At 33.9% G+C, this 21,546-nt stretch overlaps 2 protein-coding genes and 1 pseudogene across 9 annotated transcripts in view; 1 reads left to right on the forward strand and 2 right to left on the reverse strand.

Moving 5' to 3' along the window:
- The window catches only part of LOC102622250 (probable LRR receptor-like serine/threonine-protein kinase At1g53430), an 85,022-nt gene extending 77,310 nt beyond the window's left edge, over positions 1-7,712 (forward strand). The window contains exons 25-27 of one of the 5 annotated variants that reach the window (XM_052432306.1): positions 6,583-6,820; positions 6,974-7,061; positions 7,298-7,712. In XM_052432306.1, coding sequence (XP_052288266.1) covers positions 6,583-6,820; positions 6,974-7,061; positions 7,298-7,483 — 512 coding nt within the window. In that variant the 3' untranslated portion in view covers positions 7,484-7,712. Of the gene's footprint in view, positions 1-6,298; positions 6,333-6,582; positions 6,821-6,910; positions 7,062-7,297 lie in introns of those variants that run through there. The other 4 variants (XM_052432305.1, XM_052432308.1, XM_052432309.1 and 1 more) reach the window with 4 other exon arrangements.
- Positions 1-13,523, reverse strand: part of LOC102618650 (uncharacterized) — a 44,716-nt pseudogene extending 31,193 nt beyond the window's left edge.
- Positions 13,524-17,187: 3,664 nt separating this feature from the next.
- Positions 17,188-21,546, reverse strand: part of LOC102617995 (disease resistance RPP13-like protein 4) — a 132,176-nt gene continuing 127,817 nt past the window's right edge. The window contains exons 4-5 of one of the 4 annotated variants that reach the window (XM_052432318.1): positions 17,561-18,990; positions 17,190-17,463 (exon numbers count right to left, since the gene is read on the reverse strand). In XM_052432318.1, coding sequence (XP_052288278.1) covers positions 17,455-17,463; positions 17,561-18,990 — 1,439 coding nt within the window. In that variant the 3' untranslated portion in view covers positions 17,190-17,454. Of the gene's footprint in view, positions 20,032-21,546 lie in introns of all 4 variants that reach the window. The other 3 variants (XM_052432319.1, XM_052432320.1, XM_052432317.1) reach the window with 3 other exon arrangements.

Raw genomic sequence — 21,546 nt, forward strand, 5'->3', positions numbered from 1 at the left:
ACATTCCCATCTTCATCACGAATCACAGCCCCTAACCCTGCAATTTGCTTCTTCGAATTGGTGGCAGCATCAACATTAACCTTATAGAATCCTTTTTGGGGAGGATTCCAGGCCTTTAGCATCGGAGAACTTTGTTTGCCTATATGAGTAGCTGCTGGAATCTGGGTTCTTCGGAAAGCTTCCAGCACAGCTTCAGCCTTAGAGACTGTCACTTGGGGGCTTTCTTTTACTCTTTTAAAAATCCGTTTGTTGTACTTATTCAACAAAATCCGTTTGTTGTACTGTGCAAATGTTTTGAAGCTTCTTATTCAAATGCTAGCTGCATATATTTAGTTAAAGATATTATCGTCCCAAGTCATGAACAAACTCTAGCCTGCCAGCCTTTTGCATGCATCTAGTTAAATATATGAATGTCCAAAGTCATGCACAAACTCTAGCCTGTCGTTGTGTTTAGGAATTCCTATGCCATTTTGCATGCAAATACAAATTAATAATTAATGCCAACACTACTTGTCTGAATTGTCATCTTGCATACAATGAATTCATATTTCCAGAACCAGAGACACACAAGTAAGAAAATAGCGTTAATTAATTAATTGGTTCCTTTCTTTATTAATTTGTTTCTTTGCAGTTGCATGATTGCTTATCCACATGCATAATTTTATATATATAAATGAATTTCATAATAATTTTAAATTTTTATCTTGTAGGAATCTTCCCAACAACAGTTCTCGGATAAATGTAACATATGCACTCCGATTTTCTTAATTAAGTGAGTGATTTAATTTTCCTCTTCGCTATTAATTTTTTTATTTCGTCACGACATTTTATCGAGAATAATTGAGCTTGATTATACGCGCCGATGGTCGGATTTTATTTTCGTAACGGGTCTGAAATTCGCTTAATTTGTATTAAGCTTAAAAAAAAAAAAAAAAAAAAAGAGGGGCAGAATTGTATAATTGGAAAGAGGGAAACGGGTTTTCCATTTTAGAGAGAAAGAACCCGAGAAGAGAGAGAAAGATAGAGAGAGAAGTCAGACCCGTTGACCCGAGAACCCGACCCAGTAACCCGCGGATTGACCCGACGATTTCTCCCAACTCCAGCCACTTTACCGGCCGTGCTTGGTACCGATCTGAAGCTTGGAAGCAGACCATCGTATCCCTGCTGTTATCGTCGCCGGAAACTGGCCAGAACGCCGGTGATCGAGCTCGAAAAGTCGCGGCTTCGACCCGTTTTCGTTGCCGTTGATCCCGCCGGAGTTGTGACGCGCCACCACTTGGAACTGGTTCCTCACATCCCCAGCAACATTTCCCGACCAGCCACGACCGCCGGGGACGCCCGGAACTCGCCGAATGATCTCCGAAAATTTGCGGAACTTTGGAACTTCGATCCGCCGCCGGTAGCGCGCGTGGCGACTCACTGCCACCACCGTTGGATTCACTGAGGCCGGAACTAGCAGACCTAAGCTCCCCGTCATCGTTGACTGAAGTCCGGTCACCGTTGACCGGCAGGGGCAATTCGGTAAATTCATGAAACTTTGGGGTGAATTTGTAATTTTATGTAATCAGTGGACATTTCGGTAATTTTATGCCCTGAGGGTAATTTCGTAATTTCGGACAATGTGATTAATTTATGTAATCTGAATTGAGGACAATATGGGTATTAACGAATATGAGGATAATTTGGTAAAATCATGAAGTTTGAGGATAAGTTGGTAAAATATTGATGTTGGGGTATTTTGGCAATTTTGGCCTATAGGGGCATTTTGGTAATTTTATACATGTGGGAATAGTTTATCGTTAATAGATATTCGTTTCGAGATTTATTATATTAAATTGGTTGTATTTCAAATTTACGGAGAATGATTATGGTGTTTCCGTGATTAGGAGGATCCGCATCCGCGAACGAGAATCAACCCGCGGACGTTGTTGATACTGAGTCTAGACATCATCAATGTGAGTGGAATATACAAAACCTATTTTCATAGTATATGCTGATTTTCTTATATAGTACAGTATGTTTGAGAAATAAATGTTTAATGCGTTGATTTAATGATTTTCCAGCGAATTGACTTTTATTTATGTGTTGATATTTATTATGATTGAGAATGAGTTCGATTTATGATTTTATTAGCGTTTTTGAGTAAAAGCATGATATTAGAATTGAGCAGACTTGAGATATGTTGAATAGAAAGAAAATGAGATTTCAGATGGGATCATATGTTTACTATCAGTTTTGAAATCATTAGACAGTACCCTTCCCTCCAGATACAGAGATACAGATAAAAAGAGATACAGAAAAGAGATACAGATAAGATGAGATAGAGGCCTTTGGGGCCCGTCGGGACACACATAGAGGCTTTGGGCCGTGTGTTCGGGCGCTTTTGCCTTTTGGGGGCTTATGCATGCACAGTACAGATATATGAGATAAGAGATATGAGATATGAGATGAGATCGTCCCCATCTATCCGTTGTGGCTCCGGGGCATGACGTTACCCAGATAGTGCGTCATTGCCTGGCCGTTGTAGCCCGGATATGATCAGATTATCCCCTGGGTACTTGTTTGATGACAGTTTTTAGTATTCAGTATTTAATATGAGTATGGTGATTCCATCGATTTTATGCAGATTTATTATTGCAGTTATTCAATTTGAATTAAATGAGTTTATGATATTTTGAGAAATTGATTTGATAATTGATTTACGAAATTGAAACTGATTTAAGAAAAGATTTGAGAAAGATTAAATGATTTTGAATAATTTATTAAAGTATCAGCACCTACTATCCACTCACTGAGCTCACTGAGTTTTATACTCACCCCTCTTTTATTATATTTTTTCCCCCCATAGGAGATTTACAGGTACATCAGTCAACCCAGTAGTGAACGTTAGTTTGATATTGTGGTCACGTGATGGTGCTAGAAGTCGTGGATTTTATTATTATATTCGAAATTTGTGTTATTATTTTATGTTATTAAGGATAATCGTTGTATTTTAATATTCGGATGATTTTGGTGATATTCGAGAAGTTGGTTATGGAGGATGTTTGGTTATTAAATTATTTCGGGAGTGTTATTTTGTCATTTGCAGGGTTGGATATGTTTTATTTATAAGGGAGACTCTGCCGAAATTTTTATAGATTTGTTATTAATTCGATTTTACGAGTTTAGATAGACTCGCCCTGGGGGAGGTTGCGGGGCGGGTCGTTTCAATAAATCTGTAAGAAAATTATACTACACCCTATTATATAATATTCTCCTACGTTCTTACTCATTTTCGTGCTGCAAATTTCAATTCCAACAGTTTCTGTCTATCTCGTTTTCTGATTTTGATTTTGACTTTCAATGAACATGTGATATCTGCACGCACACTACTAACAATATTGCTGTGCTGTAACCAGTGAACCTAAGAATCGGTATGTTCATATTCATTTATCTAATAATTATATTATAGGCGATTTATCGATCGATCAGCAAGCAATTAATTATTACGTGAATTAACGCCCTTACAAAAGTAATTGAACTTATTATTGTAATTATTTATATAGGACATTTCCGGAAGAGATTGTGAGGAAGTATTGCCCCGATGGCCAGAAGAAATCTCAGTGTATGTATATAAGGATTTATTAAATTCCTGAAAAACTGTAGTTTAATAGTCTAATGGTCGGAAAAACTATTAAGTTTATTTTAATAAAGTGCAGGAGTTTAAATTATTTATATTTTTTATTATTATTAACTCATGCACAGATTGAGACATGAGCTCCAGGAAGGCTGTCCTTTGCCACCGGAGCTAGACCTTGGTTTCATATACATGTTTAAATTAATCAATGTGTACATATATTGCAGACAATGATAATTTGCATATAAATGCTGGTGGCGATAAACATCACAGGGAAGGATTTTGGTATGAGGCAGATAAATCGACATCAAATTTTTATGTTAACGAACCGGAATACAACTGGGGATATAGCTGTAACGGACATTTCTATGCGGATTCAATGGCTGATTCACGTGCATTTATACAGAAAGTAACGTGTGGAGCTGCAGTGATTGATGCATCTTTATATGACGAAGCTCGCCTTTGCCCCAATTCTCTCAAATACTATGGTTTTTGCCTGCGAAACGGCAATTACACTGTCAGTCTTTTGTTCTCTGAGATTGTTTTTGCAAAAAATGATGATTACAGCAGTTCAGCAAAACGTGTATTTGATATATATATACAGGTAGGTACGCTAGCCACAAATTTTTTTAATAATTTTAATTAGCAATTTATCCCTCCCTAGCCTCCTTTAATTAATTTTAATTTCCATACATGCAGAGCGAGCTAATGCGAAAGGATTTCAACATAAAAGAAGTGGCCAGGCATTCAAATAATGTAACGATTCAAAATTTCACGGCTTCTGTACACGACCATCTACTGGAAATCGAGTTATTCTGGGCTGGCAAAGGATCTTTATTAAACCCACCTTATTTTCATGGACCTCTCATATCAGCTATTTCTGTAACTCCAAGTACGGTGCAAAGTTGCTCTTTAATTTTGTTAATTATCATCTCCCAATATGCCTTTTGTTGCATGCTATCAATCGCTGTTTATTTTCAGATTTCCAAGTCAACCGACCAGGAGGACTATCTAAAATAGGGATAGTAGGAATTGTACTTGGGGCTGTGCTAGCTTTGATTCTTTTCTTGGCTCTCATGTGGAGGTTAGGATGGATAGGAGACAGAGAATTGCGTGGTACGTACGGGAGATTATTTATATATATTGGAAAAATTTTCAATTCAAAATTAAATCCCAGGATGGATTTATGATTTCGTAAATCAATTTTTACAATGTTCTAAACTGATTTACGATATAATAAATCTATCTCGAACTTTAATACTAGATTTTAAGCTTTGGTATCATAAGCACTATATATCTATATATATGTATGTATGTATGTATGTATGTATGTATGTGCTATATAGAAATTATCAGGTGAGGGATTTGGCACTATAATAAATGCGAGATGAATTTTTACAATATTGTAAGTTTAGTAGAGTGCAGGACGGATTTTAAAGTCTGTTTGCAACGTTTTGAAAGTTTGTCTCGTATTTTAATTGAGTGCATAATCCCACATTAGAAGCCCACTTTATGCTATATATGCTATAGTACTTTATGCTATATTGCTATAGTATAAGGCTTATAAAAGATATCAAGAAAAAATATATGTATAATTGATCTGTTTCCTTTCTCATTTCTTCATGAAATACATAGTGACAACGGTCAACCTACGAGGGAAGTCTTACACCCTTAAACAAGTGAAAGTCGCTACTCGAAATTTCAGCCCCAGGAATGTAATTGGCACAGGGCGTTTTGGGACAGCATACAAGGTTAAACATTTATTTTCCGTATCTCTCTATGTGCGTGTGTGTGTGTGTGAGCGTGCGCGTGCATTCATGTGTGTACGTGCGCGCGTGTGTGTGAAAGATTTTCTAATCTGGAATTAAAATTCAAGACGAGTTAACAATGGTGTGAACATATTTTTACAATGTTATAAAAATATGTTCACAATGTTGTCAATTTGTTTTGGGCTTTAAGAAAGTCTGAGATGCTAGACTAGATCGCTAATTATATATAATAAGGCACCCTTTACTTTTTAAAATAAGGGATCATCTAAAAGATAAAAAATACAAATACCAACCAAACGCGCTACATTAGAGTGTGTGTTTTACTTGTCTTTTAATTTATCTATTACTTTAACAAAGTAATGGATTCCTTATTAGAAAAATTTCTCTCTCTCTCTCTCTCTCTCTCTCTCTATATATATATATATATATAGTCACCAGGATCCTACTTTTACTAAAGTCCAGTAAAGCTATTGAAATATATGCTTAAATAATATGATGCCACTATTAAATCATATTGCTTAATAGCTTTCCTAGACTTTAACAAATGCAAGATCCTTAATTGGAACATAATACTATGAAATTGTATGGCTTAATGGCTTTCTCAGGCTTTAACAAAGTTTAAGATCCTGAACTAGATTAGTACTCTATATGTATGTATACATTTATGTATATAAATTGATTTTCCTTGTTAGAAATATGGTATATTAACCCGCTTGCTTGGTGCAAGCGTGCATTACAGGCTGAATTGCCAGATCAGACTGTAGCTGTGAAGATGCTTTCTTCTCAATCAAAGCAAGTGATTGATCAAATAGGAACTGAAGTTTATGCCCTTAAAACACTGAAACATGAAAATATTGTCGAATTTTTGGATGGCTACTCTAAAAAAGACCTCAACTTGCTCATCTACGAATACATGGAAAAAGGATCGCTTGAACGAGCCTTGTTTGGTAAACCAATTTATATATTTTCATCATCATTTTATTTCTATTAATTTTTCAGTTTAGTGTCATGTTCTAATCGGGAATCCTGAACTTTATTAAAGTCGGGGATGAATTTACATTTTTGTAAGCTAACTTTTTCACTATTTTTTTTTTAAATTGTTTTCACTCAATTCCCGATTGGAAAATTAAGTATTAGCTTATGTAACAGGTTAAAATTACTTTTTTTTAAAAAAAAATAATAGTTAAATATTTGCAGATGCCAATTCTTCCACGCGACTTGATTGGCCAGCCAGAGTCAGTATCTGCCATGGAATAGCAAAGGGTCTAAAGTATCTACACGAAGATAATCCGAGTCGTAAAATCGTTCACAGAAATATTAAGCCTAGCAATATTCTGCTTGATGGGAATCTGAACGCTAAGGTGTCTGACTTGGGATTGGCAAAGCTTTATGACGAAGAAAATCCATACAAGTTTATCCAAGAAAAAGGGACAGTGTAAGTAGCAAATTAAATTGAGCAAGCACAAAATGCATGCCATCTTGCACAAGCAAATATCATTAATTAATTAATTATGGTCGCATGCAGAGTATACATGGCACCAGAGTATGCAATGCGGAAAGCAATAATAGAAAAAGTTGATGTTTTCAGTTTTGGAATTGTTCTGCTTGAAATAATTAGCGGGCAGACAAATGCCAAGTATGAAGCAAACCAGGAGACTGAATTTCTTTTGGATACGGTAAGAAGACAACAACTAGAGTCAACTTTCAGTTCGGGAATCTCAAATTTTATAAAGCTCTACACAATACCATTTTCATGGTTTACAGAATCCTTCACTTCAAAAATTCCAGGATTCCCAGATTGAAAATATCTCCTTTATATGCATAAAATAAGGTCTTAATTTAATTTGCTAACGATGTCGCATGGCATGGGATATATGGATTATTTAATAAATAAATAATGTATACTGTGCAGGCCATTGTGTTGCATTCAAAGGGAAGGCTTTCTGAATTGGTCGACAAGCAAATGCCAAATGAGCATGTAGTGATGAAGCAAGCCAAAATAATCTTGGAGTTGGCAATGAGATGCGTGGATCAGTCGCCTACTCTCAGGCCAACTATGTCTGAAGTTTTGAGCGAGCTTGAGCGCATCTCTAATTAGATCTGAACTGCTCAGGATTCTATGGTTCCACGTGGATCCTTATTGAACTCTGGACTGGAATGTCTTGGTGAAGGTTAAGCCTATATACTACGATTATGCATATGTATGTACACCGGGCATTATCTTATGTTGACGGTGCACTGCTGCTTTCAAATATATATGGGTCGCTATAATGCTGTAAACTTTTAACAGCATTAACAATGTAATAAATGTATACCATTAGATTTAATTACTCTAATGCAATATTTGTGTTAAAGTAAAAGATATCTTAATTAATAATTATTTTAAACGGTTAAGAAAGTGTGGTCATTTTTGTAAAATTATTACAACCACCCTTATAATTTGAAACAATTGTACTTGAATAATATTTTTATTTAAATATCACTTTTAAAACATATTTTTTAAATAACTTGCAATTATAAGATTTATATATGGTCTAATTCTAATAAACAACACAACTAAATATGTACATTTAAATGAATATCATAATTTTTTGAAAATAATGTTTCAAAATTTATTACCAATGAGCATGTAAGATATGATATCTAATAGATTATCTAACACAAATTGTATAAATAACTTGCAATTATAAGATTTATATATGGTGTAACTCTAATAAACAACACAACTAAATATGTACATTTAAATGAATATCATAAATTGCATAAATAAACTTTTAAGTGAGGTTGATTGTATTTTATATATATTAGGACCTTTGTATAACTGAACTGAAACATATATTACCTTTGAAACCCATTTCTCAAATATGCCAAGCTCAACCCAGGACACGTAGGCTCGGCTTGGGTTGGGTTTTCCTACTATCCCTATTGCCAAGTGATGTACTATATGGAAAATCCCCACATGAAATGCTTTTTGATGTACCGCCAGAACTATCTTGCTTAAGAGTTTTTGCTTGCTTGTGTTTTGATAAGAATTTATAGATTAAAAATAAATTTGACCAACATGTAAAAGGGATATCATATTACAACCCATGTATTATATGCAAATTCTATTCAGTTCTAAGTACGAATTTGATTATTGTTTTTTACTTTAATGAATATAAATTAGGGTTGGGTTGTTTAAACCCACCATAGTACATTATACACCCACTTTTCCATAAAAAAAATAATTACGAAATGTCCATGAGTTAAATTACTATTATATCTTAATGAAATTAGCCTATCCTCTCCGACATCTATATATGAATCCAATTAACTTAAATTGATTTTTCTACAAAAAGAGTAGCAGAGAGCAATGTTTTAATTTCGTTTCATTTTCTTTTCACCTATATTCTTCCGAGTACACTTTTATAGCTATATTTTCTTTTAATGTGTGACATTGTTGGTTAGCAAACTTCTACCTCTTGGATTCAATCCCCTTTCAACTCAAATATGTTTCTCAACTAGAGATATATTTATTTTTAGAATCAATTAAGGAGCAAAGAGAAAATAAAATCTGAATTTTTTTTGGCTTTTCTTACATTTATGATGCAATCATGCAATTAGTTCCATTAAACTAATTAGAAAATGTGTTCGATTGAATTCATTACATGTTATGAATCTTGACAAGGATTAGACAATAAATTAAAAATAAAAGTCATATAATCAATCATAAAGAAAACAAATCATGCGAGATGGCTAAGCCATTGATATTTTAATTTATTGTTGGGTATGATTCAAATATACTTTCATAGCCTTAACGTACTTTCCCAACAGGTGATTTTGTATTTCTAGGGATAAAACATTTGAAAGTAATTTAGTAAAGGTATATTCGCAATGAGGTGGGTTTATAAAGTAAAAATTTCATATGTAAGAGAGGTTTATTGAGAGAATGTGTTGAAAGAGTATTTTAATGGGTTCTAATAGCCTTATCCTATATATTAATATCACTAAGGGATTTTACCAATGACCCATCAAAGATGTATTAGTGGAATTAATTAGCAGGTGCTTCGTTTTATATTCATAAGACCTGTGACTTGTGTATTATTACTACATTGTATGTTAGAAAAATGAAGAGGACTAACTTGCTCAATATTACAATTATTTGGGCAATAGAAGAATTTGTTAAACTGAAGGACTTTATTGATAGTTTACAAGAAAAACGCTACAACACTCACGGGTCACTCGTCTTTCTCACTACTAATTCTTCACTCTTTACTTGATGCCTACAACAAAGAGCTTTAAGGATATTTGTAGTAACTTAAAACTAATATAAACCACACAAATATCAAATTGCAAAAATTTAATAACCTCATTTTACAAATATCACCAAATATTCAAGAACATTCTAGATTTAGATATTTTTACTTCTATTTGATATTTTTTAAATTAGAGTCATCTCTCATTTTCTACACAATTCTTGAAACTTCCATGGATTAAACTTTGAAACTGGGATTGGCTAAGTATAATTGGATTAGATCATGACCCAACACCAACTTTCATTCTTTGATCCATATTTAGCTGTTGCTGGAACTCTTGAAACTTTTCGATACTAAGACCTTTTGTAAACAAATCCAAAACTTGGTCATCCATCTTGATGTATAACATTTCAACTTCATCTTACAAGACCTTTTCCCTGATGAAGTGATAGTGCACCTCCACATGCTTAGTTCTCTGTTAAGCTGATAGTCGATTGGTTATCACAATACAATGATATTGCGTAATCTACTAGTTGGTGTAGCTCCTTCATCAACTGCGTCAGCCAAGTGCTTTCTTGAGCTGTCATCACTACTACTCTATACTCCACTTATGTGGTGACAATGATATTGTTGGTTGTCCTTTACTACACTAAGAAACTGTTCCAGACCCAATTCTAAAAATATATTCAGTAGTTGATATTCTTGTATCAAGATCTCCAGCGTAGTCAGCATCATAATAGCAAGTCATCTTGTAACTTTCACTTTCTTTTACAATATACCAAAGTTGATTGTATTTTTCACATATTTTAGTATTTGTTAAACCATTTCCAAATAAACCTTCTTTGGATTTTGCATGTATAAGCTTATTACACCTATTGCATATGAAATGTCTGATTGAGTCAACGTTAAGTAGATTAAACTTTTTACGAATTGTCGATACATCGTTTCATGTTGTAAATCTTTGCCTTCATGTGTGCAAAATTTTGCATTGACTTCCTTTATAGTTGAGATTGGCTTGCATTCTAACATTCCAAACTTTTTCAACAAGTTTTTGGCATATTTCTGTTGGCAAAAGAATATCCCCTCTTCTATTTGATCAACCTCCATACTAGAAAAGTGCTTAAGCTAACCAAGTTTTTTCATCTAGAAATGAACTGATTAGTTCTCCCTTTGCTCGCAGAATCTCTTCTCCATCGTCACCAGAAATAATCAAATCATCCTCGTACCCCAGTATAGTTGTTAACTTTCCTTCAGTAGCTTTGACGAATAAGCTTGAGTCTACATGTGCTACTGCCACTCTAAGTTAGAAATTCGACAATCTTACCATACTATGCCCTTGGTACAACCGTATAATGCCTTTCTTATCTTGCATACATACTTCGAATGAGCTTGATTCTCAAAACTTCTTAGTTAGTTCATGTAGATCTCTCGATCCAATTCTGTGTAGGAAGACATTTTTTACATCTATCCATCATAATTTCCTTTCTTTGCTAGCTGCGAGTACATGTAGAACTCTTGATGTTGTGAGCTTTACCATCAGACTAAATGTTTTATCATAGTCTAGCCCGTATTGTTGTGAGAATCCTCGAGCTACCAACCGAACTTTGTGTCTTTCAACTGAACCATCTGGGCAATTTTTAATCTTGTACACTCATTTGCAAGATATTTTATATCCTTTAGTTTCGGAACCAGATCCCAAGTTTAGGTAAATCAAATTTTTAAATGTATGCTAAGTTAAAAGACTCAGAAAGTCACGTCAATGGATCCAAATTTGATTCAGAAGCTTGTTACTAACCTCAAAACTTAGATGATAGTGACCAGATATGTAAACAAAGAGGCATCTCACAAAAGCCGAGATGCACAACAATTGAAAACATAGCTTTCATGAACAAACTTTTGGGGATCTCATGCGGCAGAGCAGGTGTGTTGGCCCACCAATGAAACAGATAACTGCTTGAGTATAAAGACATTTGATTCTTAACTAATTACGAGTAGCACCAATAAAAGAGCAGCTATGAAGTGGTTCGTAATTTAACCATTGGAACCGAGCAACATAGTTAAAGATTTTTCTTCGCACTACCATGTGCATGTTTCTCTAGTTTAAAAATAATACTGCAGAAAAGTAAAGTCTAATAATCACTAGAAGTAACTAGTCTAATATTTGTGAAAAGTACAACCCATTTAGACACGCCATACTAACCTGAGAGAAGAGTGTGGCAGCTTGGCAAGTGTCCACCATTATCAGCAACTCCTTGAATCTAATTTTGTGATAAGACACACAAGCTCATTATTAAGCAGGATCATAAATGTATAAATGTAAACGGCCACCAAAATCTACCATAAATGATTAGCATTTCATATCGGCATTTTACATTGAGAAATAAATATGTTTCATCTATGCACCATCCAAAATGGCAGAACTACAGGTCTATAAACCCTTTTACTTTCATTCTTATGGTTGAATGTTACTGTTAAAGGCAATAGGCATGAAAGCAGAATACAATCTCACCTGTGCTTTTCTTTCATTTACTTCACTGCATCTGCTAGATCATGACTTTGGAGCTCTTCTGAGTCCTGAAATTTTAAAAATTCATCTCCCCCATGACCCGTCATGTATAGAAGAATATGGCTTCCTTCATCACTTAAAAGACGCTTTGATCTAGGAACAGCAGCCTCGTGACGCCCGGTCAAAACTCTTAAAAAGTTTTCAACTGTCACTTCATAACCACGATAGTCTACCTGAGTGATTGAAGTTTAGTAAAATGACGATCTGCTAAACTTTAATTTCCCAGAAGCAAGGCATGTTCAGTAATTATACACCCTTAAATTTAAATTCTTGATTGACTGTCTCCATAAGGTGTTCATTGAAAGACTTATAAGGAGACGGCACCCCCTTTCAAAACCTAAAGACCTAAGCAGAGTGTCTGGAGAACACAGTACAAACCTCGACATTATCTCCATACAAATTAAGTTTGTGGTTCTCGTTATTGAAAACTTGTGCAGGATACTTGTTTCTAGCATTACAAGCCATGTCATCTGCCAGCATAAGTATTATCCTCTCATCGGGTATTCCTAGCCGCTTAACTGTTCTGAAAAATCAAGTTAAAGTGCACAGTCTACAAATGAAAAGAGGAGGGAAGAGAAAAGCAAATTACTTCACAAGACGATGCGAAAACAACAAACTAATCGCTTACCTATACAAGGATAATGTATTAGCCATTTGTCGATAATTGAACCTGAACAAACCAATTCAGTGATTAATTCCATTGGCAAGGACATGGAATCGGTTTTTAGTCCATCAAAACAATGCCATTTGACGTGGCAATAGAAGTTTATGAATCCAAGCAATAGAAGCTTGAAGAATCAAGCTCATCAACAATAATGCAGTAATATTAGCTGAAACTCAGAAATTACAACACAAGAAAGAGAAATTGGACCATGGGTATTGTTCATCATCAACATTGTTAGAAATGGGGTATAATTTATAATGAAACGGGAAAGCTTGAATTCTTCCAAAAATTAAATCAAAATCGGGAAAAAATATAAAAACTGAAAATAAAATAAAATGAAATAAAATAAAAATGAAGGTGATTTAGTTACCAGAAGCGAGAAGTGCAAACCAAGACAGCCCAATTGTTAGTGTGCATAGTTGTCTCAGCTGAAGCTCTGTACGAAGTCGAACTGGAGAGAATCAAAAGCAACAGCATCGCCGCCAAACTTTTGAAACCAAATGAATTGTACATCTTGTACCGGACCATCATTTTCTCGCGAATTTTAATTTTCTGGGTGGAAAACTTAAAACTGTGATTTAAATTTTATTCGTTTTTGCTGAGGATGAAATCTATTGTTGCAGTTTCAGTGACGCAAACAGTGCTCCAGCCGGATCCACGTCCCGAAGTTGAAAATAGGATACAAATTTAAATTTAGCCCCGTTTGATGTGGAAATTGAAATTGAATAAAATGTTTATTTTATAATTTATGATAAAATTTGTATTTGGTAAATTTTATAAAAACTGCTATTTTTTTTTTGTAGAGAATTATTTTTCATAAACATTTTATTAAATAATCTATTATACATTAATTTTTATTATAATCTTAATATTTTTAAAAAATAATTATATCTTATTTTTTCATACACCATAATATTAAGCCGTTAGATATCATATTACTACCACAATCAAATTACAGCTACAACTAGTGTATATTCTTTCTAGTATCAAAGTTTTAATCTAGTAAGTTCATATTTTTTTATATTTTACTTGTATTTCCTATTATAAAATTAAAAAAAGTTTGCATATAATTATGTAAATTTTTTTGAACTTTGAACAATTTCACATGAATTAACCATAACTTTTAAAATTAATTTCATAAACTTGATTTTTAATATTCAATCTATTTATATTTTTTCCGTGTTTATTACATCATTTTTAATATTAATGTAATGTATATTACTTTTTTTTATCTAGATTACGTATATAATAAATTTTTTTTTTCAGTTTATGTCATTTTACGTTTTTTTTTTAAAGTTATGTCTAAACATCATTAAATATAATAAAAAAATAAAAGATAATTTAAACTTACGTATGTTTTGGTTATTATATAATAAAACAATACATTTATAATAAAATTAAGCAAACACACGTACATTACTTTTAAAATTTACAGCAACTGAGACAACACAGCTTACTAAACATCAAGCAGCTTTTTTAATTAGCTGCTTATTGCATCCGTATAGTAAAAGCAACTTATTTAATTAACAATTGCAATCCCAAAGTGGGTCTTTGTCCTCGTCCCATCTCGTAACCCGAAAAATAAATTATCTTTAAGCCACCAAAACTATTTGAAAATTTTGGGGCAATGGAAATGCTATTTCAACAAAATCAAAAGAAATTAATTTTCCTATGTCGGATGGACACGGAGTTGGTTCGGTTTAGAATTAATCCATAATTTGGTTCCCCCTTTTTTTGGTTTTTTAAAGTTCATTCATTTGTATTTTGTGATTTTTTTTATATTACGTTTACTAATTCTTAATTGGAATGGATGGAATCAGAATGTTAATTAATAATAAGAATAATTTTTTTTACTTTACTTATAGGAATTGGAATCAAAATGAGTTGTATTACTATTAATCTGTTTATTTTGTCTTGGAATCAAAATAGATTATTACAAGTTACTAAAATAACCTAAGTTGATTATTTTCATTATTTATTATAATAATTGTGATTATGATTATTGTCATTCAATATAATTATTGTTAATAATAATAATAATAATAATAATGACGACAATGATATATTATTATTATTACTACTACTAGTAGTACTATTATTATTGTATTACTAATGATAAATAATTTAGGACTTATTTGCAAGTGGCAAAAATTAATTAGGGTAATTTAAAAATTATAAAAATTTAATGGGGGTAAAATAAAAACTTTAAGGAAAGGAAACTTGATTCTCAACATTCTTTAATAGTTAATTCAAAAAACATATGGGCCTCATATATTTCATTCTCATTCCCACTTCTATTTTAACAAATAAACGCTATCAATCATTCTCATTTCAGATTCTAATTCATCAATCTTACAAATAAACACACCTTTAATATGAACTGATCAATTTTTATTGATTTTTATAACCAAACCACATCAAATTGAATCGTTGGTGCCGTTTGGTCTTTTAGTGGGCATAGATTTTTTTTGTCCACCCTTGTCCATGCCTATAAAGAAGGGTTTTATACTCCATATTTTTATACTTGAAAATGAATATAATAAAAGTAAAAACAGCACGCTTGAATGGGTTGAATATCTCTATATTTTGTGTTTTTATTTCTATTTATGTGCACTTTGTTATTTAGTGAATCTCAATTAGTAACAAATTACCCACCAAGTAATTTTTTTTTATTACATCCATTTTCATCTCTTTATTATACATATATATTCTTTAAGTAATATGATGATAATCCGACTTCTTTCACACTAATACGAACGAGATTGGAACCTCATACTTTAATACATGCTATCATAAAAAATTTTACAAATCGAACAACTAAGCACTCACAAGTTTTTGTTTCACTTACCTTGAATAATATATCAAGTAAATGAAATATATTTTTTAACAACCCTAAACTATATATGTCGTCATTTTCATGAAAGAATTGATCAAAGCACAATGAGGATGCCATTGGTGATGCAAAATTGCAAATGAGAGGAGAGATTCACACCAAATGCCTCTATTTTGATGATAAGTGTTAAAAATGAGAATTTTCCATCTCTTGTGCATCAATCATTAGCATTCGTCATCACTAGTCATTCACGTTCGAATTCTTTAGTGGCCTCATTTAATCTAATATACGATATGGAGACCATATAAATTAAATTATTTAATATGAAATTAAAGAATGTAGGGTGTCTCCTCCCCTTGTTATTTTTGGTTTACTATGTAATGATGCTTATGGGATTGTACACTCTCGTTTAGTATTGCATTAACTCTTCGTGAGCCCTTCTTTAATAAATAATAAAAAAAAACATGTAGGGTGGGTGTATAATAAAGGAAGCGGGAGTTATGTAATAAAAAAAAAATTACTTATTTGTAGAATTGACTTGAAGATAAAGGGGCATGTGAATGATGTCAGGGTTGAGCTTAAAAAAAGCCCATAGGAATGGTCTTCATGGCTCAAATACCTTACGTAGCCCACTTATAAAATTGGGCCTTCAAAAGAGTTTCAAGTCCACTGTTGAACTTGTTCATCTTCATCCTGCCTTGTGACATGTTTTGGTTTTTTTTTTTGGGTTAATCTCTCTGATTCTTTTTAGTTTTTTTTTTTAAATAGAATTTTATGCTAACTAGTATTATGAATATTCCTATTCAAATACGTACATGGGTAAAGTGGAATACCTAACACTCGGTAACAATGAAAATAGTAATATTAGTAATCATTTGACAAGTTTCAGTTTATAATCTAATATGTACCCTGGTGCTTAGGTTCAGATATTCAGATGAATTTAAAATACAGAGTTAAAAGATAAGAAAAATACGAACTAGAATGCACTATTTTTGTATTTAGTGTATCGAAGTTTATATCTTCTTTTTCTTTTTTAATCTTTCAACTCCATCCTGATAATTTTAAAATATGAATGTCAGCAATTAAGCATGACTCATCATATGCTATATTAATTTAAATATACATTTTGCATTAAAAACTAAACAATACTAAATTCTAGTTTGTAATCAATCCTTCTAATAAAAAGACTTGTTTAATATAGTAGTAAGTATCCCGCAACACCATCATTATGAGTTTTAATTTGACTTTTAAGAAGGGACAAAGATCCTCTTTTAATATTTTTTCCCCTAATCTTTTCAAGTGAAATAAGTGGTTAAGATTGAATTTTAAAATTTGATATTGACAATCAAGCCAATTTTTTTTTCACTTTATTTAGAAATAAATTTATAAATATTGAAGGACTAAGAGAAATTAAAAGAGATTGAAAAAAAAAAGGAGAGAATCCTAATCCTTGAAGAACAAACCCAAATTCTCTATCGTATCAAATGAAAATTCAAATGCAAAATAAAGAAAAATGATAGGTAAAAATCAGTGCTCTAAAAGTGAGCGGAGAATTGATTCTTCTTCCCTTACTTTATAAAGAGATGGTGCTAATAATAATATACTTAAACAAAGTTGTAGTAGGGAATAAACACAGCATGCTAAAGCCTAATAATAACTAATAATGGGAAGGGATGCAGCCTGCCGTAGCATGAAATTGAAATCAGCCTAATCAGGCTAATCAATATCTTGTGTGGCAGTCTTTAGCACCTTCATGCCATCTTTTATCTGCTTACTTTTCCTATGAAGAAAAAAGAGAGGAAAAAAAGGCAGATTTTTAGCCACCAATCAAATTCATCTTGACAAGGGGAATTTTTCAGATTGAAGCAACGACTAACCTCTGAATCACGTAGTATAGGCATATCCTTGAGCAAAACATTCCAATCAAGAATTAAGTTTGGCATAAACTTTAAACATAGACCCTCAAGGACCCATGTGGTGCCATTGCTATCCTGATCAGATTCAGAACTGATTTCGAAGTTGCTGATGTCTTCATCCTCAAGACAGAGATATTGCAGGCTTGAGAGGTGCTTAAGATTAATCCATTTTGGCAGAATTTCGTGGCGGTATCGCCTGAGGTAAAGCTCCTGAAGGCTCGCAGGAGGCAAAAGCCTATCCAACATCTGTGATGCTTGTTTTTCTTTACAATCCTCTGCATCAATAGCTAAAACTTTGAGTTTCTCGAGCTGTGATAAGACATTCCATTCATCTTCCGAGATTTCACTCTCATTATTTACGGACATTCGTAGAACTCTTAGCTGCTTCAGTCCCAGCAGGGCGTTAAGTCGACAGCCTTGTGTGTTAGACTGACTCTCCACCCGAAATCCAGACAGCTCCTGGAGATAAATTAGCTTCTCGAGTCCGCGAGGTAGATACTGGAGAGGACAAGATCCGAGGTCCAAGATGATCAACTTCTTCAAACTAGTAATTGATGGATGTAGTTTGGTGCACCTCCTCAGAACAAGTATTAGGAGATTACGAAGCTTTTGAATTGAAGATGGGGGCTCAATATTGCCTGCAACTCCGCTTAAGTTGAGACATGCAAGGCGTTTAAGTGAAGAGATCTTATCCAATAGATCCTCAACATTAATTCGATCAAGCTTACAGTATGAGAAATCCAGCACCCTCAGTGACATGAGCGATTTCACATTCCAAAGGGAAACTGGAGTGCTTGATTGCAGTATCAATGCCCTGACCCTTGAACTTTTTTTCAGGGATTTTGGATCCATGTCACGGTTGAAACCGAACCATCGCGAGTCTTGTGTCAATTTCTGCCTGCCTTGTTCATCAAAGCTGCAAAAAGCCTCATCTTTTGCAATCTGAATGGTCATATCCCTGACCAGATCGTGCATCTTGCAACTATAGACCCTGCCATCATAGCCTCTTCGATGCACAACTTCAACCAAGCATCTGCTTACTAGCTCTGAAAGGTAATCAAAGCCTAATTCCGTAGCAGTCCGATTGTCCCTGCCCCGGATGAGTCCTTCTCCCACCCACCAATGTACCATCTGTTCACCACTTATCTCAAAGTCGTCGGGATAAACAGAGAAACACAAGAGGCACTGCTTTAGATGTGTGGGGAGTTCATCATAGCTCAGTCGTAGAGAAGCCACCACCGAATTGTTCTCTCTTTCGGTTGTCAAATATACATGAAAATCATCATTGATTTTATTCCACTCACTAAGGGAATGGACTTTTGGAGCAAGCAAGCCTCCTATTGTCTTGATTGCCAGCGGTAGTCCCCCGCATTTCTTCAAGATCTCTCTGCCTTTTTTTTCAAACTCCTTATTGGGGCATTTTCCCTTGCTCGTTAAAAATGCATGCTTGCAGAGTAATGACCAACTCTCCTCTTCATTTAAAATTTTTGGGCGATGAATTCTTGACTCATCAACTGCCATACTGTTGACAACGGTTTCATTTCTAGATGTGATGATAGCGAAGCATCTTTTTTCAGTCGGATATAAATTCTTCCACCAATCTAGATTCATTCTCCACACATCATCCATTACAATGAGACAGGTCTTGTCACTGAGCCTCTGTTGAATTTTGTGCAGCAAATAACTTTCCTCAATTCCCGATTCATCCTCTCCCAGCTGTTGCAACATGGCCCTCATGACTCGTTCTTCGCAGAAATTCTGAGAAACTGGCACCCATATCCTCTTCTCAAAGTATGCAACCATCTCTCCATCATTGAATATCTTTTGGGCAATGGTGGTTTTGCTTAAACCACCCATACCCACAATACCGATTTGCTGAAGCTTCTCAGTACTGCTAAGGATCCACCCTTTAATCTTTCCAAGTCCTTCGCCAAACCGATTATTTCAGATGGTTCCCGGTCCTCTCGGGAATATTTAAATATTTGGTATGATGAATTATTAGGCCCCTGCTGGATGATTGGCTGTTCTGCTCTTCCATACTCCCCCAAGCTAGACTCCATTTTCTCAATCCGTGAATTGATATGCTTCAAATCCTTACCTGTTTGGTATATGAAAAACAAGTCACGAAGTGAGAACCTGTGGCAAAACCCATCTTTCCGATATTCATCTCTAATTTGGCAATCCGTCATTATGTCATCAGCTTCATAAATTATTTTTCTCAGGCTAGGCAAGATCTTCTGCATGAACTCCCCCCGAGTTTTCTACTTATCAGTGCAGGAGATGAAGGCAGTCATTAGCTCAAGCTTTGTCTTCATTGCCTCAAGCTGATCTTTAAAATCAAGTGCGCACTGAGCTTGAGTCAGCAAAGCAGAAAACACTTTCTCTATCAATGTCCCAATCATCGCCTCTGTCGCTTTCGACGCCGCCATATCCTCGGGCAAATGTTCCCTGTTAATTTCATGTTCATTATCATCTCAGTAAAGTATACATCTATGAGCTCGTATGGGCTTCTGCTACAACCATACAATCATGTCACACATAAGGTACAGATGGCAGAAATGAGACTAGCACTTTCAGTACTAGGAGGGACAAGACAAAATATATAATGGATTCATCTCACTTCCACGGGACTTGACAGAACATCTATCAGAATAGTGAAGTCACCCAACAACATTGATCAGAGTAAAATTGTGTCATATGCGTGAATCGACAGAATGATACTAGTCAGAACATAATGATGTATCGGACAAAAAACTGAGAATTGAAGCTAAAGTCTAGCTCACTTTCTTAGGACTCAGGTTTTACGTTCGAGCTTCAATAGAACAAGTTCCGAATAAATTCTCTTGGTAACCAAGGATCAAATACAATAATTAATTGCTAAGGTCGCTCCAGTAGTAAAAGCGACTTTCCTAAGACTCAGGTCTTAGCTTCGAGCTTCAATAGAACAAGTAACGAATTGGTTCTCTGCGTAACCAAGGATCCAATACAATAATTTATTGAAAATATATTTATCATAACTTTAAAATTAAGTGATACGACGGCAAATATTAACTTGATAAAAGATCATCATCAACCATCAAATTCTATAAACAAGTTTTAGAAATTTTCATGTTTAAATTCACATCAATCAGAGATTTAGCAATGGCATGGGTGAATCATAAAAGGGTTTTAAGCAGAAGCACTTACTGGAATCCTGAAAGTGTGTGTATCTATATAGATTGGCTGGGCTGAACAGAGAGTATGCTGGAACCTGAAACCCAAAAACAGAGTACCATGTAATCAAATTATTTTTATTTCTACTTTTAATTCCTTGCTGGCTGTTCAACGTTTTAGTTCGCTTAATCACTCACTAGCTCCTATCTGGCTCTGCTAATTTGATTTATGTTGCCGATATTTATTATATAGGAGAAGAGATGCCAGAATTGATCAAATAACAAGCCACCTGCACTTTGTATTTTGAGGGTACAAGAAAAGAAGGTGAAAAATATTTTGAATGAGTAATTAAAGTGGAAATGGTTAAAGTTGAAAGCTGTTGGAATTTGGAGATAAGAAGCATTTTTATCCTCTTCTCTTCACAACAATCAAATTTTTTTTAATTAAATATCATAACAATTATATTTTTAATTTTAACAAATTATAAATTTATGATTTGAATGAGACTACATAGTTGCATAAGAATTTTAAGAAAAAATATTATCTTAGTAGTTTATGGAAATCATTAATTTAGACCTTTAGCCCAAGTTGGGACTATGTAAAATTATTATATAATAGAGTTTATTAACTTATGTGAGTATTAAATTGTTGTGGATTTACTATATTAACCTAAGTGGTGATCTTATTTGCAGTACTAGAGATGTTTTGATGGTATAGTTAATGGGAGAAAGAAGTATTGCGGTAAAAAGAGTGCGTGAAAAAATCAGCTGTAATATAGTATACAATTATTTTGT

The sequence above is a fragment of the Citrus sinensis genome, chromosome 8 (assembly GCF_022201045.2).
Source record: "Citrus sinensis cultivar Valencia sweet orange chromosome 8, DVS_A1.0, whole genome shotgun sequence".
In the NCBI taxonomy this organism is placed as follows: domain Eukaryota; kingdom Viridiplantae; phylum Streptophyta; class Magnoliopsida; order Sapindales; family Rutaceae; genus Citrus; species Citrus sinensis.